At 47.9% G+C, this 21227-nt stretch overlaps 1 protein-coding gene and 1 pseudogene across 1 annotated transcript in view; both read left to right on the top strand.

The window, feature by feature from the left end:
* KLHDC4 (kelch domain containing 4) overlaps window positions 1–19933 on the top strand; it is a 48800-nt gene extending 28867 nt beyond the window's left edge. Inside the window, 9 exon segments of the mRNA XM_030582021.1 lie at window positions 7556–7637; window positions 10424–10632; window positions 11687–11929; window positions 11932–11956; window positions 11959–12035; window positions 12037–12064; window positions 12067–12096; window positions 18419–18532; window positions 19375–19933. Coding sequence (XP_030437881.1) covers window positions 7556–7637; window positions 10424–10632; window positions 11687–11929; window positions 11932–11956; window positions 11959–12035; window positions 12037–12064; window positions 12067–12096; window positions 18419–18532; window positions 19375–19550 — 984 coding nt within the window. The 3' untranslated portion in view covers window positions 19551–19933.
* On the top strand, window positions 894–1023 carry LOC115660679 (annotated as a pseudogene).
* Window positions 19934–21227: the final 1294 nt, after the last annotated feature.

The raw sequence follows: 21227 nt of genomic DNA, 5'->3' as shown, positions 1-21227 counted from the left end.
GAGAGAGAGAGGCATCTCTTTGAAAACAAGGAATTTTAACTCCCACTCCACCTCATCCATTTTTTTCCGTCCATGAAGCATTATCATGTTTCATACACAGTGTGTTTACTACAGGGAGCCACATGGTTTTCAGATGAGAAATAATGCAATTCTTCCTCATAGCCCTTATGATATTGGAGCAGACAGCACTCGGAACACGTAATTCCCCTCTCACCCCGCACTGTTCAGATTGCTGTGCTTAACAGCTGTGCTGTTAGCAGATCTGTGCCCCTCATCATTATGTGCCCCTTACACGTGCATGCACACACACTCTCTTGTACTCCTACGTTAAAAAAAAAAAGCCAGAATATAGCTTGGATTGTAGGGAAAACAGCAACATAAATCCTTTATTGTGATGAGATGCTGCTGTGAACACTTAGTGTTAACTGAATTGGTATTTGCAGGGTGTTTTCCTGAAGGGAACATTTTTCTTTCTCTTGTGGGTTTTTTGTTTTTGTTTTTTTGCACTGGAAGCTCCTTTCAAGGAGATGGTTACTAGACTGTCCAAAGCGGAAAGCTCCCAGCTTTGTGTGTGCTGATACCTGCTTAAACCCGAGAAATATACATCAAGTCAGAAATTTGCTGTCTGGCTTGTTTTTGTTTTGTTTTTTTGTCTCTTAATAAGAGCCGATGTGGACATAAAGAGCTCCTGCTGTTTCCCTCTTTCTCCCAAGATACAAATGTCATTGATGTTTGTTCTTACAGAGTTTCTGCCCCTAGCCTTCCAAAGCTCCTACCTTGCTCAGCTCAAGTTCTGCAGCAGGAATAATGGCTACTGTGTTTGGGGCTGGATGCTTGTTATATAGAGAGCACTGCAGGCAACCGGGCACCACACCAAAGGAGGAGAATACTTCCAGTGTAATATTCTCTCCAGATCGTATAAATCTTTCGCCTTTTACTAAAGATTTCCATTCAGTGCACCAACAAAATGCAGCAGTTCTGGCAAAGGATACAATTCCTGGGGTGCTGTCCAAGCACCAGTGCATGTGGTAGGCAAGGTTTAAATATCAAGTGTACACTTGTATTTCTTGGGAGACTTCTACTGTTGTGCTGAAATTCAAGGTAGGGTACACTAAGGCCTGGTCTACACTACGTGTTTAAAGCTGAATTTAGCAGCATTAAACCGATTTAACCCTGCACCCATCCACACAACGAGGCCCTTTTATAATGATATAAAGGGCTCTTTAAACTGATTTCTGTACTCCTCCCCGACGAGAGGAGTAGCACTGAAATTGGTATTGCCATGTCGGATTAGGGTTAGTGTGGCCGCAAATTGACGGTATTGGCCTCTGGGCGGTATCCCACAGTGCACCATTGTGACCGCTTTGGAAAGCAATCGGAACTTGGATGCACTGGCCACTGGCAGGAAAAGCCCTGCGAACTTTTGAATTTCAATTCCTATTTGTCCAGTGTGGAGCTCTGATCAGCACAGGTGGCCATGCAGTCCCAAATCCAAAAAGAGCTCCAGCATGGAGATACTGGATCTGATTGCTGTATGGGGAGACAAAGCTGTTCTATCAGAGCTCCGTTACAGAAGATGAAATGACAAAGCATTTGAAAAAATCTCCAGGCTGTGATAGACAGAGGCCACAGCGGGGACTCAGTACAGTGCTGCGTGACAAGCGTAACAGAAAGCCAAAGAATCAAATGGACACTCATGGAGGGAGGGGGGGGGGACTGAGGACTCCAGCTGTCCCACAGTCCCCGCAGTCTCCAAAAAGTATTTGCATTCTTGGCTGAGCTCCCAATGCCTTTAGGGTCAAAAACATTGTCCGGGGTGGTTCATGGTCTATCTCGTCAATTTTTCCCCCTCCCCCCCGTGAAAGAAAAGGGGAAAAAATCGTTTCTTGCCATTTTTCAATGTCACCGTATGTCTACTGCATGCTGCTGGTAGACGTGGTGCTGTGACGCTGAACAGCAGCATCCCCTCCCCTTCCTTTCCTGATGGCAGACGGTACAAAATGGTGGAAAACAGTCGTCATCCCGTGAGTGCTCCTGGCCGGCCTCGGTGAGGTCAGCCGGGGGCGCCTGGGTAAAAATGGGAATGACTCCCTGTCATTCCTGGCAGCCGGTACAAAATGCTTGGTAATCGTCCTCATCATAGCAGCTGGAGCCTGTGTTCCATCAGGCCCGCCCCCCCATGTCTAAAGAAAAGATTCTGTACTCCCTGGACTATCGTAGTAGCGGGAGGCTGCCTCCTCTCCCCCCCCACCCTTTAATGTCCTGCCTGGACTATCATAGCAGCTGGAGGCTGCCTCCCCCTCATTTTATCTCACTAAAAAGTCAGTGTTTCTTATTCATGCATTCTTTATTACTTCATCACACAAATGGGGGGACATTGCAACGGTAGCCCAGGAGGGTTGAGGGAGGAGGGAAGTAATGGGTTGGGTTGTTGCAGTGGCACCCTCTAGAATGGCATGCAGCTCATCATTTCTGCGGGATCTCTGGGGCTCTGACACGAAGCGGCTGTGCTCTCTGGCTCTCTAGTACACTTGCCCCATGTTCTGGGCAGGACTGACTCTATTTTTAGACAAAACATAAAGAAGGGAATGACCCGGGGAGTCATTCCTATTTTTGTCCATGCGCCCCCGGCCAACCTCAGCGAGGCCAGCCAGGAGCACCCATGACAGCAGCAGAAGGTACAAAATGATTGATAACCATCGTTGCCAATTTCCAATTGCAAACGGTACAAAATGATTGATAACAGTCATCTCATCGCCAATTTACAATGGTAGACGGTGCAATAGGGATGGTAACCGTCTCTGCTACCTTGCAAAGGCAAGTGAATGCTGCTGTGTAGCACTGCAGTACCATGTCTGTCAGCAGCATCCAGTACACATCGGTGACAGTGACAAAAGGCAAAACAGGCTCCATGGTTGCCATGCTATGGCGTCTGCCAGGGCAATCCAGGGGAAAAAGGGCGTGAAATGATTGTCTGCCGTTGCTTTCACGGAGGAAGGATTGAGTGACGACATTTACCCAGAATCACCTGCGACACTGTTTTTGCACCATCATGCATTGGGATCTCAACCCAGAATTCCAATGGGCGGGGGAGACTGAGGGAACTATGGGATAGCTACGGGATAGCTGCCCACAGTGCAACGCTCCAGAAATCGACGCTAGCCTCGGTACGTGGACGCACACCACCGAATTAATGTGCTTAGTGTGGCCGCGTGCACTTGACTTTATACAATCTGTTTTACAAAACTGGTTTATGTAAAATCGGAATAATCCCGTAGTAGACTCATAGACTCATAGGTCAGAAGGGACCAATCTGATCATCTAGTCTGACCTCCTGCACAAGGCAGGCCACAGAACCCCACCCATCCAATTTTATAACAACCCCTATCCAGGACATACCCTAAGGCCTGCTGAATCCAGAGCATAGTGCATTTTTTGGACAGGAACTCCTGGGAGCGACCAATTTCTTAATTCTCACGCAGTTATATGGGAGCAGGGGATGTAGCAGCAGACAAAACACTTGCTGTTCAGCATCTGGAACTGAGGTTCAAGTTGTCTTGAGGATCTGCATGAGTTTGTGGACAGGAGCTCATGCCCCATAACCACCCTGCGTGGAATTTTTCAAATCACTAACTCTGCTCCCATTGACATCAGTGGTAAAACTCTCACCACAGAGTTGGGCATGTGCTGAGTGCTTTGAAAATCTCAGCCCACGTGTAAATTGACATTGCCGGCTCTGAAGAGGCCAGGGGCTAGATTGGGGCTGGAGAGCGATCTGCCCCTTACTGTTGGGGAGGGAGTGCCTCCCCTGGCTGCTGGGCGTGGGAAGCTGTGGGAGGTTCAGCCAGCAACTACTGAGAGACTCTGTAATGTATGTGTAATGAAGCTGGATTGCAGTGTGCATCGCTATCTTTCCTTTCACCCTTAGGGACGCTAATACTCGCCCGTAGTTTAAAAGATACAGGCCCTGTATAGAAATCAAGGCACCAGCGCTGTTTCCATTGGAGTCAGTGGGAGCCGAATAGTGATCAGAGGCTGTTAGCACTTTTCTGCATCCTAGGGACTCCACTGGGCCTCTTTGGTGGGGTGGGATGCCATTTCCAACAAAAGTGCGAAAGACGGCGAAATCCCCGTGTCCCAACAGCAATGAGAATTCTCAGGGCGGGAGCTAAAACAATGATTCTCTCACCCACATGCAGGGTGTTTTCCCCTAATACTTCAGGGGAGGAACAGAGATGCATTGGGCTAAGATATCGCAGTTCAAGCTGTCCTCTTGGTCTAGAGCCCATTGATGTCAATGGAAAGACTTTCATTCGTTTCGGTGGGATTCGCATCAACCCCTTAGAGTCAAATTCTGCCTACAGATACGTGTGGAGGCTCCTACTGAATTCAGCGGGAGCTGGTGTGGACAGACCTGAGGGCAGAATTTGGCCCTTTGGTTTTCCTCCATCTTCCTTCAGCCAACCTGCCAGAGCTCATTCCACTGCTCCGACCAGCTGCCCTGAATCTCTCCACCCCATCCTTGCAGCCTCCCTGTGCACTCCATCTCCCATTTCAAACCTCAGCTGGAAACATGTCCTGCCTCCTCTTCCTCTGTCTCTGCCTTTCTCTTTCTTCTCTCCTAATAGTTTAACATTTGACCCTATAACAATAATCATATTATAATATACTATTATGAATGTATTATTATTGTTGTAACTGTCGCATTGAACTCATGTATGCAGGGCCGGCTTTAGGAAGTGCGAGCCCAATTTGAACACTTTCAGCGGGGCCCTGGCAGGGATGACTTAAAAAGAAAGAAGTGTAAAAAAAAAGCCTTCCATTTCTTCCATGTATTATTTACTTTCCATAACTATATAAATAATAAAATTGTATATTATGTACATTGCATAATATATGCTGCTGTTTGGTTATTAATGACTGCCGTTTCACATGTGTAGGTCCATGCCACTCCCTGGGGGTGTGCACATGTGTGGGTCCCCGCTGCTTCCTGCCCCCCTCATTGAAGCAGGTATGCAGGTTACTGGTCTGGGAACTGCAGGGCAGCAGTGGACATGGGGCTGGTTCGAGGCAGGGCAGGGGCTGACTAGAGATAGGGTCTGGCTGCAGGCAGGGCAAAGGGTGTGGGGCTGGCTGGAGACAGGGGAGTGTGGGGCAGGCTGGCTTCAGGCAGGGGGGTGCAGCAGGGGTTGGCAGGGCTGGAGACAGGAGTATGGGACTGGCTGGCTTCACACAGGGGGGTGCAGCAGGGGTTGGCTGGAGACAGGGCAGGGAGTTTGACAGGGACTGGCTGTGGGCACGGGGTGCAGAGCTGGCTGCAGGCAGCGGGGGGGCAGGGCTGATGCGGGCAGGGCAGGGGGTGCAGCGGTGGCAGCTGGAGCCCTGGCCCTTTAAATAGCCCCTAAGCCCCCTGCTATCCCAGGGCTCTGGGTGCTATTTAAAGGGCCCGGGGCTCCCCTGCTTCTACCCCGCCCCGGAGCTTTTAAATAGCCGCGGGAGCCCTGGGGAATGCATGGGGGCGGCGGGGCTCCGGCGGCTATTTAAAGGACCGGGGTGGCAGCGGCAGCTGGAGCCCTGGCCCTTTAAATAGCCCTAGGGCCCCCTGCTACCCCAGAGCTCTGGGGGCTATTTAAAGGGCCCGGAGCTCCAGCCGGGGGCACGGGGCTTGCCGCGCTCCAGCCAGAGCTTCAGCCGGGGCCGTGGGGCTTGCCGCGCTCCAGCCAGGAGAGCGGGGCCACGGGACTTGCGGCGTTCTGGTCAGAGCTCCAGCTGAGAGAGCTGGGGCTGTGGGGCAGCCGCGCTCCCGCCGGCACTTTGGTCAGGGGAGCGGGGCCATGGAAGACCCCGGAGCAGACCGCAGCCGGGGAAAATAAAAAAAATGTAAAAGGCGCCTAAAGCATGGGGCCCTCTTAGGCGCGGGGCCCGATTCCCAGGAATCGGGCAAATCAGCCAAAAGCCGGCCCTGCTTGTATGTACCTGTGTGAAGAACAAATATTTGATACTGGGCTTTTCAGTTTAGCAGAGAAAGAAGTCGCACAATCCAGTGGTTGGAAATTGAAGCTAGGCAAATTCAGCCTGGAAATAAGGTGTACTTTTTAACAGTGAGGGTAATTAACCATTAGAACAATTTACCAAGGGTCGTGGTGGATTTTCCATCGCTAGCAATTTAAAATCAAGATTGGATGTTTTTCTAAAAGATTTGCTGTAGGAGTTACTTGGGGGAAGTTCTCTTTCCTGTGTTATACACAAAGTCAGAGTATGATCACAATGGTCCCTCCGGGCCTTGGACTCTATGAATCTGAGTATGTTTTGTATGCAAGATGCTGTACGAGATGGAGTTGTGTTGTGTTCTCTGAGATGGGCCAGAGTCAACATCCGGGAACTGAACACTCCTGAATTTTGAACCAGACCGTCCTGGCTCGGGCCCACTTCCCATTGTGCTTCTTGGTTCCTGTTTGCAGAATGACTCTCTTGCGCGTAGAATGTTGAATGCCACCACTCCTGCGGGGAGGAGAATGGGAGCTAATGCCATTACTGAAGGATGGGTAGCTAATGCCATTATTAAGAGACCTCCCACGGTGGCATTGCATACTGCTGCCTTCAAATAATGCATGTTGCTATGAGGACCAAAGTCCAGGAATTCATAGGATAAGAAACAAAAGTGGGGGAGAAGAATGGCATTTAAAACCATGCATCTAATTACATCTGCTGAGGCATGGTCCTGCTCCCACTATCGTCGGTGGGAGGATTGCTGCTGTCTTCAGTAAGACCAGGATGGGGCCCCTCGTTTTATTCTGTTTAGCAGAGAAAGCTGATGCCAAAGGCTCCCAGGCCCTCTGAATGCTTACAGTGACAGCCGTAGTCAAGGTGCAGAAGGCTGTCCTCACCTCAGTTCCTGTTATAACTGGCCGTGGCCGTGTAGGGGACCTGAGGGATCGTGTGGGAATTGTGGCAGCTGTAGTTGAGGATGACCTGGGAGAACAATCATGGAAGTTCAGGGGAACGTGAACCATAATACTTCCAGCTTCTGCTGTGCCTTTTGGTTCAGAATCCCAAAGTACCTCACAAACGCTAGTGAATTTAGGATCATGACACCCCTGTGCTGGTAGCTGTCATCGTCCCAATTTCACAGATGGGGAAACTGAGGCACGGAGCTTGTAACTTGCCTGAGGGCATCTCAGGAAGTCTGTGGAATATCAGGAATAGATCTTGGGTTTCTCGATGCCACAGTAATGCCCTTCTTTCTCTCTCTCTTTATAAAATTTGTCACTACCACTTAAAGCTACTTCCTTCTTGTCGTCTCTGTCTTGCATGGCAACTGCCTCCCTGGGAAGGAAGTCATTGAGCAAGTTAGTTAAATGCTGGGGTGCACGGATACTGGGCCTGATTGGCTATTGCCCTGTCCCTTGTGTTGTCAATTGCAGCTCTGCAAACTGGGTGTAAAGTGCTACTAGTCTGGTGCAGATGACTGCCAGATGCAAGGCTGTGGAGATTCAGGTGTGTTGGGCCATTGCAATATGTTTCATTTTGTGTTTTATCCTTCTCTTCTTTTCAGAGAATTAAGAAAGATGTTGACAAAGGCACCCTGCACACCGACACGTTCCTGCTGAAGGCTGACGGCGTGGGCAAGGAGGAAGGTGAATTGCCTCTCAGCGACTGTGAGAGGGAACAGGGCCTGGTTGTGGTTGATGCTGAGCTGCTTTAGTGTGCCAATGCTCTTTCCCTCTCGATGATTTAAAAAAAAAAGAAAGAAAAGAAAACTACCCAGAACGAATTTCACCAATTATGAAAATCACCACATCACTGGATCTGCCTTGATGCTAAGCAGACCAGATGGACCACTTCCCCAGGACTAGTTGATTTGAATTTCTCTTCTTTCCAGGAGCAGTTAGAGGATTTGTACCAGGATTCTTGCTTTAAAAAAGGAAAATGCAAGTTGAATGGGAAGATGAGATGAATTGCTCCTCTTCCTTGGATGACATGTGGGGCGTTTAGGGACAAATCTTCCCCTACCCATGCATGCAGGCAGGTTTCTAGAGGACAATGGAGAAGGAATTTTTAGGCACCCATGTCTATTCAGCATCTGTTTCTGTGGCCCTAAAGCTGCAGTAGATTTCACAATTGCTGTATCCCCTCTCAGTAAGAGATTGATCCTATGCATGCCTGCTCTCCCCTATGCCTGCTACCCCACATGCCAGGGGAATGGCAATCCTTGCAGGGATGGGATTTCTGGCACAGAGAGGGTGTGTGATTTTTGTGCAGGTTCCTCCAGTGCTGCCTCTCTCCCAGCAATGGAATCATACTGGGTCACTGATGTTCAGAGACTTGCAGGACCATAGGAGCAGTATAGAATTTGCTCCTTTAAAGCACCTTGTTGACAGACAGGACAGAAACAGGGTAACATAGTAAGTGAAATAGCAAAGGAATTGAAGCAGAGAAAGGGTCAAATGATGAAAGTGTTGCTGGTTTCCAATTCAGCTGTGGAAGGGGAATGCAGTAGGGTGTGTCATTGCTACTTCTCGCTGCAGTGCCTCTGTGCGCAGCCCAAGCCAATTGCTGATACAGGTTTTGGAGCTGTGATTAGTACTAGGCGTGATGTGTATGCAGGGAGAGCAAGCTGGCAGGCCCAGTGGGTTAGGACTAGGGCTGAGTTTGAGATCTGGCTCAGATCTGGGTTTAGGACTGAATCCAAAGTTCTCCAGTGTTCTGTGGTGTCCAGATTTGGTTCTGACTCAGCCTCAGGTAGCAATGTTTGCCTCTAGATCCAGCCTCCATCACAATGGGATAGGGAGGTCCATTGCTGTGGTTCAATCCTGCCTCTGGTTAGGCCACATTTTCAAGTCTGGAGACCAAAGTGTGAATGCTAGCTCTTGTCCTCGTGCTGTTGGGTTTGGTGCTTGCTCATCTGAGTCTTCATGTGTGTGCACAGTAAAACCCCTGTGCAGTTTTTTCCAGTTGGCATTCTCTGCCCGTAGGGAGGCCTAGGCCCAGACTAGCTGAGGGGTAGGGAAGGGCTGTATTACAAATTAGAACTGGCATGCACGTGCTCCCAGGCTCCCCATCTCACAGGCTGCTAGGATTCAGGGCAGCTCGGAGCCTCTGGAAAGTTTTGTTAAGGTCAAAACAAAATGTTGTTTGGATTTTTTTTCTCAAAATAAAATTTTGGCATGTCCGTTCCCCAGAGCCGAATCTGTACAGCTCTGAAAACCTGGCTCTTGCTTGCTTTTTTGTCAATACAGGATCTGTGCCCTGTGCATACAGGATGAATGACTCATCTGTCTAGTAGGTGTTTCCCATCTCTGCCTACTATGATCTTTCCTGTTTAATAGCCACTAGCCACTGTTTATAGCCACTGTTTATAGCCACTGTTTATAGTGGCTATTAAAGCACCTTGTTGACAGACAGGACAGAAACAAATGAGTAAACTGGATAGGGTTGTCAGTTTGGCAAGTCAAGGCTTCATTCTTCTTCCATGCACCTTTCAGCAATTGTCACCTTGCTGGTCCCAGTATGAACCCTGTTCTCTCCCAGACACACAGATTAGGCACGCTACTCTTTAGTGACCTACTGCTGGATTCTGTTTTGCATGGCTACCTATGCCCACTCAGTCCTATGTAGGTTACAACATATTTGCGTCTTGCATTTCAGAGCTGGACTGGAGCTGCTAAAAGTTTGGGTTAGAAAGGTTTGGAGGGGGAGGGCTTGGAACGCAGGCTATTTTCCACCTTAGGGTATGACCTGAAGTCTCTGTTGAGTGAGACTGGTATTCTTTCCTGGAAGACTAGAGCACTTGAAAGGCAACATAGGCCATTTCTGCTGGTAGAAGAGGCCTGGGAAAGGTACCAGAATGCGGCATGCTTCCCAATCATCCCTAGAGACAGCGTTTTTTGTATTCCAGGGCCAATACCCTACTCTCTATGCACTCTGTGGGTAAAGTTTGCATTGCAGCCCACTTATGGCATTCTAGGCCTGCAAATAAACAGAGGAATTAAGTCCGACCTTGCCAGTCCGACCTGTGCTATGAACAGAAATATGAGCTCCTCCCTTCGTTAAACACACACATGCTTCCTCCCGCCCCGCTCTGAAAAGCATCTCTCGAAGATGGCTTTCTGTATTATAAGAGCAGATGTACAATTTGTATTTGCATACACAATTGCTTTCTAAGGGTAAAGAATGGAAAATGGAACATATGGATTAGCTGGGTGATTAAACTGGCAAATGCAAATTGTTATGATTAATATTATTTAAATAAATTGTTGAAGATACTGTGAAATATCTAAGGAAACTAAAATGGGTCAGGGAGTTTCTTGCTGATATTGCTATAGAATTGAAGGGCCTTTGAAGTTTTGAAGCAGCTGGAATTTTCAGCCACCCTCTGTGCGAATTGACTTCCTTTGTTTCCTTCTCTTTTTTCCATTACTAGACAAGTGGATATGGAATCGGCTTAGCCCGTCAGGTGTGAAACCAACTCCCAGGTCTGGCTTTTCTGTGGCAATGGGCCCCAATAACCGATCCCTTCTCTTCGGAGGTGTGCATGACAAAGAAGAGGAAGAGCGCATTGAAGGAGACTTCTTCAGTGATATTTATTTCTATGATATGGGAAAGAATCGCTGGTTTCCTGGACAGCTAAAGGTATTGGAAAAATATATACAATAAATCCTCCCTGTTTATCTTAGCCCCTGGAATCTGAAGCTTCTCTGATTTATGACTTTGTTATGGTTTAAATTAATTCTGTTCAGAGCATAGCTACAAGTCACAGCTTTTTTGCGTAATTTGATACACTGAGGGAGCTATCTCATTATAGAATCCTTGTGGAAACAAAGCACTGGCTTTTATCTCAATGTAGCTAGTCAAGGGGGAACTCCAGGACATAAGGATATACAGTTGAGCTGGACTAGTTGCAGTGAGGTAAAAACCACAATGGTGCATTTTGCAGTGAGATAACCTGATATAAAAACATGCCTCTTTTTGCAGGGAGAACGTACCCTTTAGCTGACCGATGAAGAGGGAGATAGAATGTTAAACCTTCAGACATGTCGCCCCAGATTTTTGGCATTACTCCAACTGTTTTCAAGGAGTAAACCAGGTGCAGATGATCTGATTCAACTTCCTTCCTCCAGACCCCAGTGCTTCTTAGTCTGTTCTGAAAGAGGGAAAACCAGTCACATAACAACAGGCAAAGCTTCAGGAGCAAGTTTGCTTCTGATTTCCTGGCAAACTGTTTTCCAGCCCTTTGGTAGAGCACTCTGAAAGTCCTGGAGTTGTTCTTCCCACTAACGTGCTGTCATTTAGCACTCAGTCACTGTGTTTTGATTTTTCAGAATGGCAGGTCATCTTATTTTGTGCCAGCCACACGCTAGTGAGATCTCTGTGTGTATATGTGAGTGAGAGAGTGTGCTGTGTTTCTCCTGCCCCAGCACGTACTTTTGTATTAACAGAAGCAACAATTGCACACCACGTTTTCCTGTTGGTCACGTCATAGCTAGCAGGGCAGTTACTCTTTGGTTAGAGCATGTGCCCATCTTCTGAGAATTATGACACCTTAATTGAATCCCCAAATTGCATTTAAGTGCATTGTGTTCATCACTGTATGGCGTGTTATTCATGTTGTACGTCAGCGTTGCTCAGATTCACTGTCGCGTACAGTATTCTCTGACCACTTTTCTAATGTGCTTCCTATCAATAGGGACCTAAGTCTGAGAAGAAGAAACGTAGGCGAGGTAAAAAGGCTGAGACAGAGGGTGCCAGGGATGGAGAGGCAGAGGGCCAGCCACCTCAGGGCCCCATGGAGATCGTCAAAGAGGTGGTGGCAGAGGATGGGACAGTCATGACGATCAAGCAGGTGGTCTCTGCCCCTGAAGTGGAGCTGGAGAAGTCCGAATCAGAAGACGAAGAAGAGGCCGGTGATGAAGCCTCCCGGCGAGCAGGGTGGAGCCGTGCCCACGTTCAAACGCTATGCGGCAGTGAAACATGGGGTTCTCTACGTCTACGGGGGGATGTTTGAAGTGGGGGACCGCCAGTTCACCCTCAGCGACCCTCTATAGCATCGACCTCCACAAGATGGAGAGTGGAAGGTCCTGGTGGAGATGGATCCAAGTAAGGTATTGCTACAGGTTAATCCTTTCTTGGCATTCAGCAGTTAGAATACTCAGTGCTGGCATCCACTCAGCGTACCATGCCAGCTCTGCCAGCACCATCCCAGCAGATACAGCACCTGCACCTCCCAAGAGGGCTCTTGGGCAGGTGGGGTTTTCAGCAGCACCATGAAAAAAATGGAGTGGCTTTCTCCATAGCTGAAATTAACCCTTTGAACGCTGGCATTTTCCAGAGAGACCATACCTTGGGAGGGTACAAATCTGTGGGCACCAAGGTACTTCACAGTTATCACCATACTGCATGCTTGAGCTGCTTAAGACTTTGCTGAGGATAGGGACAGAACTCAGATCCTCCTGCTTTGAAAACGCATGCGCTTAAAATGTAAGCTGAAGGAGCATCTCTGTTTGCTGATAGCAATATAAGTTCTTTGGTGCACGGGTGTGTAGTTCTGATTCCATCCAGCAGAGGGCAGTGGCTTGCAAACACAAGTGTAATTGTGACCACACACCAGTTAATTACAATTTTTATACCACAGAGTGTAGTAGTGGTGGATTAACTGCATTTATCTTGCTCCTTTAATCCCACCTGCACTCTGCCCTTACAGCATCTCCCCAAAGACACATTCTAAAGTTCTAAACTTCTGAGCAGTTCTCAGATCACTGCCATCTCCATCCCACAGAACATTTTTTTCTCAGCCTCCCTGCCAAATATGTGACGTTTAAGGGTGCTGGACGGGCAAAACTCATTTCTGGACTAGCAACTAGTTTAAGATCCAATATCCCATGAATCATCAGAGCAAAAAAAGAAGAGGAATTGTGAATAATCTCCCTGTCCAATATGATCTACTCCGCTCTGGTAGACAGCAGGATATTGCACCTTAAAACACAGCATTATCATGTGCAAATAATGCTATTTTAGATTATGTTGTAGAGGTTTTTAAACTGCTTTTTTTAATTTTTTTTTTCTCTCCCCTCGTGGGCTGTACAGCTGGACTTCTGAAACTAGGGAGCTGGTCTTTGGAGGGCTACACACAATATCAGTTAATAAAAAGTGGTTGTTTGAATTCTTGAAATTACTGTTGAAATAGTTCTTCAGTAAAATATTGTAGCGTGTACAGAATGCATGGTGCTGTGTGGTAGATGGGTTCCATTGGCATGGGTGTGGAATGGCAGTATTGCCCATGAGTGGAGAAGCCCAGAGTAAAACCTTTACCCCATATCTCCTCGTTCTATCTAGCGTACTTATACAGCCTGTTGTATTAATGTAGATGGAATAAATGGTCCTATGGTGTTAATGGAGCCTAGTCACTGTCCAACATTAAATAGCCTTAAACAAAGTTCAGGGTTTGCTATACAGAGACTTTAGCCTCCTTAGCACCATGGCAAACACATGGTTACAAATCCTTTTAACCTCTTATTAAAGACACACAAAAGACCAAAAAGAGCTAAAGCCTTTAAAATGTAAAGTATTCATTAAAAGTCCGATCCCTTTTCATCCCAGATGGTGGTTGAGATTCAGCTATTGAGCTATTCAGAAAAGGTGGTGGTGTCACCTCGGTTCTTCTTTCTGGCCCCGTCTGGTCAGAGCAGCTCTCAGGGTTAGGACAAGGAAGGTCCGGGGTCCCAGGAGACAGTATGGGGTAGCAGCCATAATGGTGAAGCTTCCTCCAGTAGTCAGTTTTTCTCCCAAAGTCGTCTGCTTAAAGAACCCCAAAGGGAGTGGTGGGTGAAATAGCCCATCCCCGTCATCATTTTGTCCACCGGTTAGGCCTCGTTTCCAAAATACCAATTTTGGTTCACTGATTTCCAATCTCACATTTCCCTTGTTTACCAGGCATGATCTTAACACAGCCCTTGTGGTCTTTTTGTTTGGACTAGTGCAGTTCTTCTGTCTCCGTTCATGCTTTTTGCCATCAGCATCTCTCGTTACAGGGCATTGTGACATCTTACAGACTTTCATGTACGTTTTATAGTTGAGCTCACAATTAGGGTCAATTTTTAGGCCTAGTTATCACAACAGGCTCCCAAGACCATAATATCCGAGCACCTCACAGTCTTTTAATATGTTGATCTGCCAGCACCTGGGAGGCCGAGTGGGACTACTATCTCCATTTTATAGGTGGGTACCAAGGCACCTCCACAGTGAAAACCCACGGCAGCGAGTCTCCGAGCCCAGGTCTACAGACTCCGACTTCCGGACTTGCCCTACGCTGCTAAAAACAGCTTTTAGATGTTCTGCTTCACGGTTTGAAACCAACCCCCTCCCCGGCTTCAGAGCCCGGAGGTCAGGCCTGAGCCAGAACATCCACAAGTGTGTTTTTAGCGCTGTAGCGTGAGCCCTGTGAGCGGAGTCTGTAGACCCAGGCTATGGGACTCGCTGCTGTGGGGTTTTTTTTTGGCTGTGCAGATGTACCCTGAGGGTATGTTCACACCGCAATTACACATCCACTGCTGGCCCAGGCCAGCTGGCTCAGGCTAAGGGGCTGTCTAACTGCAGTGTAGAGGCTGCGACCCTCCCACCCTTGCAGGGCCCTAGAGCCCAGATTCTAGCCTGAGCTCGAACATCTACACTGCAGTTAAACAGCCCCACAGCCTGAGCCCCACAGCCTGAGCCAGCTGGCACGGGCCAGCAGAGGGTTTTTAACTGTAGCGTAGACATAACCCTGGGAGGCTAAGTGATTTGCTCAAGGTCACACAGGAAGTCTGTGGCCGACCATGGACTGGAACCAAGGAACTACTACATCATCCTTCCTCTCACTCATTGTATATTCACATGCAGCCTCCAAACTGGCCATTTGTCATTCCTGTCTTTGAAGGGAAGTGAATCTTTGCCAGCCAGTGAGGGGAGAGAGGAAATTATGTCCTCACTTCGCAAATGAAGAAATTAAGTCAACTGAGGTCAAGTGATTTGGCTAAGTCCACAGTGAAAGTCTGTGGCACAGGTAGGGTTGAGAACTCAAGGGTTCCTGAGTCCCTCTGCTGTGCTCCAGCCACTGTGCTGTGCAACAATCATGATGATGATGGTAATTGATAGAGCAGGTTTGTTTTTTCTTTCTCCCAGACAGGCAGACTAGAGCAGCTCCAACATAAAATCCTGTTCTCAAAGCCACAATCTGAATTCATGCACGTGGCATGGATCTCTGCATCCATTGTCCTGCCTGCTTTCAGTTTCAACCTAGAGTACACCTGCACAGCACTAATGGACAGTCAGAGTTAGCATTTAAGGACAGTCAGAGTTAGCCTTTTTCCAGCACTAATGGTAACTGGGGACAAATCTCACCTAAGCCACAGTCTTTCAGTAATGGTCTATTTAGGGCAACATGGAAACAGGTGAATCATTGCAGAGCAGATTTCAGAAGGGACCATATTCTTTAGATTGCTGGCAGCAGGCTCCCTTTACACACAGCGGAACTAAATTTGGCATAGATTTAATCCCTACGAGAACCTGCCCTGGCCTCATGACCTCCAGTCGACTGGCCTTATTTATTGTGAGATCACAAATTCTTCCCTTAATCCCCTTGTCATAAAGAATGTTTATGGCCTCTCCTAATGTTTTCTGTGTAAAAGTAAATTTTGCCTGGGGTGAATGCAGAGAAGATAAGGAATTTGGGAAATCTTCTGACCCAAGTCTACTTGCTTCCTACTGGGAGTGGTACTCCACAGCCAGAAATAAAGGGTGTTCCACCTCACCTGAGCTGTGAGGAGGTGATAAAATCATCAATGGGGTCACTTTGAAGTCAGCAGGAGGGACAAGAATTGAGCACATTTCAGTATACGGATGTGTCAAAACGATCAGCATGAAGCAGGGTATTCCACACATGATTGTGACACCCTAGCCTAGACACTCCCCACGCTTTCAGAGCTCATTGTGGCCTGCCACTAACCGCACCGCCAAAGGGATCTGGAGGTCCAGATTTTCAGGGTAGCCTTGCAAGCATGTTGCCTGTTGGTTATTCTCTAGGAGTGGGGCAGTGTCTGGCAGGCGATACTGACTGAGGCTTCTCTGCATGGCGTCTGGAAAGTTAATCCAGATCTTTCCCCTAAGGAATCCACCTATAGCATGTTCACTCCGAGTTTTTACTTAAATCCACCTCAGTACCCAGGGCCCTCAGAGAGGCCGGAACCACTGGTGCTTCCCTGTGCTCTCAGTCAAATCGATTCAGAAATGCCCCTAAGGGTAAAGCTTTAAAAGCCAGGTCTTTGGTTCTCACTGAATATCTCTGGCATGTGATTATGAGGTGAGTTTAGAGAACAGGTTCTCTGGTAACACTGTGTCTTCAACCCCCTCTCCATTTTCACATCTGTGTACTAGATAATCTGGATGGAATTTTCTATTCTTCCCCCTACCCCCTCTCCCTCTCCCTCAGTGGCCTTATGGTGCAGCTTCATTGCTTCCCGAGTTGCTCAGTGCCTCTCTGTGCTGCTCTCGTGTGGATGAAGCTGGGCTGTAGGAGGGAAACTGGGAGCATGGAAGTTGAGCCCTTGAATTCCCATCCCACGTGGCATTGCACAGCATTGTCAGCATTCTCATTTATTCATATGCATTGATTATTAGTATAGCAGCCAGCATCGTTGGAGGTGTGTTTGTGCGCATGCCACCTGCCCTCAGGCACTTACAATTCAATGAGACTGGGGGGTAGGCTCCAACATTGTTTTTATTACTTGTATTATGGTAGCACTTAGATTTTCCAACCAGGATCGAGGTCCCATTGTCCTGGGTGCTGTACAGGCATAGCGGAAGACAGTCCATGCTCTGAAGAGCTCACGGTTTAAATGGGTGGTTCTGAAACGTTTGTACTGGTGACCCCTTTCACAGAGCAAGCCTCTGAGGGCAACCCCACTCCCCCTTATAAATTAACACCATTATAAGTGCTTGAGGCCAAGTGGGGTTTGGGGTGGAGGCTGACAGCTCGCAGTGCTCCATGTAGCAACCTTGTGACCCCCTGAGGGGTCCCGACCCCCACTTTGAGAACCTCGGGTTTAAATAGACAAGACAGACAAAGGGTGAGGGGGAAACTGAGGCATGGATGAACGAAATGGCTTGCCCAAGGTTACACAGCAGATGGCAGAGGTGGGAATTGAATGTAGGTGTGCTGATTCTTGGTCAACCCAGGCTCTGAACCATGCTGTCTTCCATAGCTGTTATTGGCCTTTTCTCTTTTTCATGCATGTGTAAAAACTCTAATCAGTACAATAACTCCTCACTTAAAGTCGTCCCGGTTAACGTTTCGTTGTTAGGTTGTTGATCAGTTAGGGAACATGCTCATTTAAAGTTGCGCAGTGCTTCCTTATAACGTCGTTTGGCAGCCGTCTGCTTTGTCCACTGCTTGCAGGAAGAGCAGCCCGTTGCAGCTAGCTGGTGGGGGCTTGGAACCAAGGTGGCTGGCAGCTCCCCCCCCCCAGCTTCCCCCTCAGCTCCCCGTTCCCATAAGTTCCCTGTGCGGCAGCCGCCCAGCAGGCTATCAGTTGCCAGCAGTTCAGCTGTCCCTCCCCCCACTGCCATGTGCTGCTCCTGCCCTCTGCCTTGGAGCTGCTCCCTGGAGCCTCCTGCTTGGTGTGCAGGGGGAGAGAAGAGGGGGGGCTAATGTCAGGGTGTCCCATTCCCCCCTGCTTCTGCACCCCGCTTACCCCATATCCATAGAGCGAGTGTGGAGGGGCGGGGGGAAGACACGACCAGGCTCAGAACGGAGGGAGCTTGCTGGCAGCAGCTACTGTCTCAACTTGCTGATCTACTTAAAAAGGCAATGTACTTAGAGTGGGGTCAGCGTACTTAAAGGGACAATGCGCGCACACACACACACACACACACACATGGTGTGTGTCTCTGTTTCCCCTCCCTCCATTCCTGCTGCCTTGTAGAGTGTGAGGCTACATTAACAACAATGTGTTAACCCTTGAGGGCTCAGCCGAGTGCTAGTTCATCATTTAGCAGTAAGGCATCCCCTGGGAAATATCCCACCCTCTTGCACCCTCTGACTCCACCACCGCAACCAAGCTTCACAGTCATCATCGCTGTGTACCAGTTTGTTTTGGAACCTAACCTCCCTATTTACATTAATTCTTATGGGGAAATTGGATTTGCTTAACATCATTTTGCTTAAAGTTGCATTTCTCAGGAACATAACTACAGTGTTAAGACAGGAGTTACTGTACTTCAGAACTTGGTGTCTCATGGTGGCTGAATTGCAGGGTGACGACTGCTCAGCTCAGAAAGACGGGACACCTGTCTGACTGTCTCATTCTCCCAGTAACAATTCCAGCCATCTCAAGAGGGTTTATTGTGTTTTGTTTATTCATTATATATGTTTGTTTTACTGTTGAAGAAACTCAAGAATGGCTGGAAGAATCCGAGTCCGATGAGGAGGGGGATGATGTGGAAGGTGCAGAGGGAGGTGATGAGGAGGAGGGCTCTGATGAAGAGAGTGAAGATGATGAAGGTAATTATGCTAAAAGGAATTACAAGAACACATGGATTGGTAGTTGTTTGGGGTGTGTTTTTTGCCCCACATCTGCAATTTTGGCTGCCTTACTCCAGTTTGTGATGTTCTAGAGCTTTCAGCCTTGTCTCTGGTTTTAGGAAGTGGCATCAGAATTTGAAACTGCTGTGCTTTATTAGCAACCCAAGCCAGCTTTTAATGACAGCTTGAGCCCGCTGGGATTTTCCAGCAATAAGAAACTACGGGGAATTTAGGAGCAGGTAATGGCTCAGCGCTTTTCACCTTCAAGGAACGTTTACAGGTGTCAGTCCTCACTAAACCGTCAGGGAGGGATCTGGTGTCATGGGTCAGAAATCTTCTGGCTTTGCTGTCCTGTGCTCAGACCACTACTTCCCACCTCTATCTCAGAAAGAGATGCAGGGAATACTGCAGGTCAGTGTTGAGGTTCATTGACACAGCTACGCGTAGGCTCAGAATGGGGATATTGGCTGGGAAGAGGGCATGTTTCAGATCTGAACTGAGGTATTGGAGATAGTATGTTTGCACTGCACATATGTCCAACCAGGGCTATTAGTTCTTTAATTTAAAAAGGCAAAAATCCAGCGGCAAGTTGAGCTTTCCAGAAGAAATTATATTTCCATAGTACATTCTGTTCCATGTCTGCCTGTGTCCTGGGGAGAAAAACCATTTCCCCTAGCTATTGATAGTCTTTAAACTGTCTCATTAAAATACGTTAGCTGCAGCATTCTCTCAACCGGCCCAGCACATGGGCAAGCAGATTGCTTTCGTCAGCTGTTTGTGACCTCTCTCTTCCTTTCTGTTTCCCTCCTGTCGTGTGCTAGAAGAGGAGCAGCACCCATCTGTTCAGCTTGATGAGAAATACACAGACTATCTGCCCAGGACTGAGCAATACTGGATTAAACTAGCCCGCCACAATATGGGTCCTGATGCAAAGGAGAAGAAGGTGGCAAAATTGGCACATGCAATGGCAAAGACTTTTTATGAAGGTTCGGTCTAGATGCACGTGCTGCTGAGAATGAGCAATGTGGGTGCAGACACCTCACTGGGACAATGGCCAATTGATCCAGCCATCTAAACCTGATGGACCTCTTACCCGGTACATACTGTAGGTTCCAAAGGCCCCTGGCTGCTACGCACTAATGTCTCGGGCAGTCCAAGGTTGGCATGCCTCTCTGCTAACCATATATTTCTGCCATTATCACCCTGTAAACAGGATTGCCGGCCGGGAATGTGTACTGCTGAGATTTGAATACACATTGTAATTTTCTTGACAGCTGTTTAAGTTGGCTGAAGACAGACTGCTTAATAGAATCAGAACATCACGTGAGGTTCCTAGTCTCAAATGTCCTTCATCTGGCCAGAGGCTGGGTATGATTTTTTTCTAAATGCTTTCATAATAAAATTGTTTGGTTGAGTCATTTTGTTTTTTCCTTAATTAATCCTCCTAACTTTTAATTCCTTTGCTCTTGCCTTGCAAAATAAATTTTTGGGGGCCCCTTTGGATCCACCAGAATCCCCCTAATCACCCCATTGATACCATCGTTTTTTCTTACTGGCAGAACAGTCTATAGATCCATTTAAGGCTTAAATGCAAAGCAGTTCCATTTAGGACCCCTGTAAGTTCACTCTTCTTCAAATTTAACTAAGATCTCTTTCCTAGTGCGGGTCTGTTGTCCTCGAGTGCTCGGACAACGTGAAGTGGAAAGCCTCCTGATGGCCAGACTGTTTAATCACTAATAGTCCTGTTTCTGTACTCGGTTGGCAGTTCTCCTGGTGTTGACAAGAGCTGACCAGGTGGATTGAGGATGGAGGTGTGACAGTTTTTACAAGCCTACAATTTCTTGGTGGGATCCTCCCTGGAAGGCACCCTCCCTTCCTTTCCTCCTGTTCCTGAGTATTATTTTTGTGGAGTCCTGCTGTGATCTGCAACTCTTTATTTTGCAGCCTATTTTCCAGCTGGGCTGCAGCCTCACCTAGCCATGTTTAATTTTTCCTCAGCATCTATTTCTGAAAGATATTTGGATCTCGACGGACAGTGCGTTATAAATAAAACATAGTATAGAGCAGGGAGCTGTATTTTCCAGGGTCCCTCTCTTGCATATGCTCATTTCTAAGTACCTCTCTCCAGCTCCTGCATTTGCCTCCATCTCTGAAGGTTTTACTTTAATTCAGAAATATCAACATAAGAATGTCCAGCATCCCCGGGAGGCTTTTTGAAGTGGGATCCTTCATCTTCCTCTTGATAGGTGCCTGTCTCATTCCTACCACCTTGACTTTATAGCAAGAGGACATTCTATCCAGGAAAGGCCTGCTGAGAGTCACTATGGAGCTGGTGCCATCCCTTAATTATCAGAGGCGTCTACCTCTCAGCAGAGGATTGCATACACAAGCAAATTCACATCTAGCATAAGCCTTCGGCTCCCCTGAATCTGGCCCTGCTGCCCTGGAAAACTGCCAGCTCTAGGAGTTCCACCCACATTTTGTCATGGCAGGGTAAAGGAAGGGAGGTTGAGCTATACGTCTTGGTGTAGTCTGCTCCTCAATACCCTAAAGCACAATCCAAGCAGCTCAGCAGAAGGGGCACACTGTATACAGGCCCTCGACAGTAATTTGTCATCTTGGAATTGTTTGCTTGGTGGGTTTATGACTTTATCTGCGACAGCAACGTGTACCA

This window comes from Gopherus evgoodei, chromosome 12 (genome assembly GCF_007399415.2).
Source record: "Gopherus evgoodei ecotype Sinaloan lineage chromosome 12, rGopEvg1_v1.p, whole genome shotgun sequence".
NCBI classification, from domain to species: Eukaryota; Metazoa; Chordata; order Testudines; family Testudinidae; genus Gopherus; species Gopherus evgoodei.
Note: the sequence above shows the minus strand (reverse complement) of the source record. Positions and strands in the feature narration are given on the sequence as shown.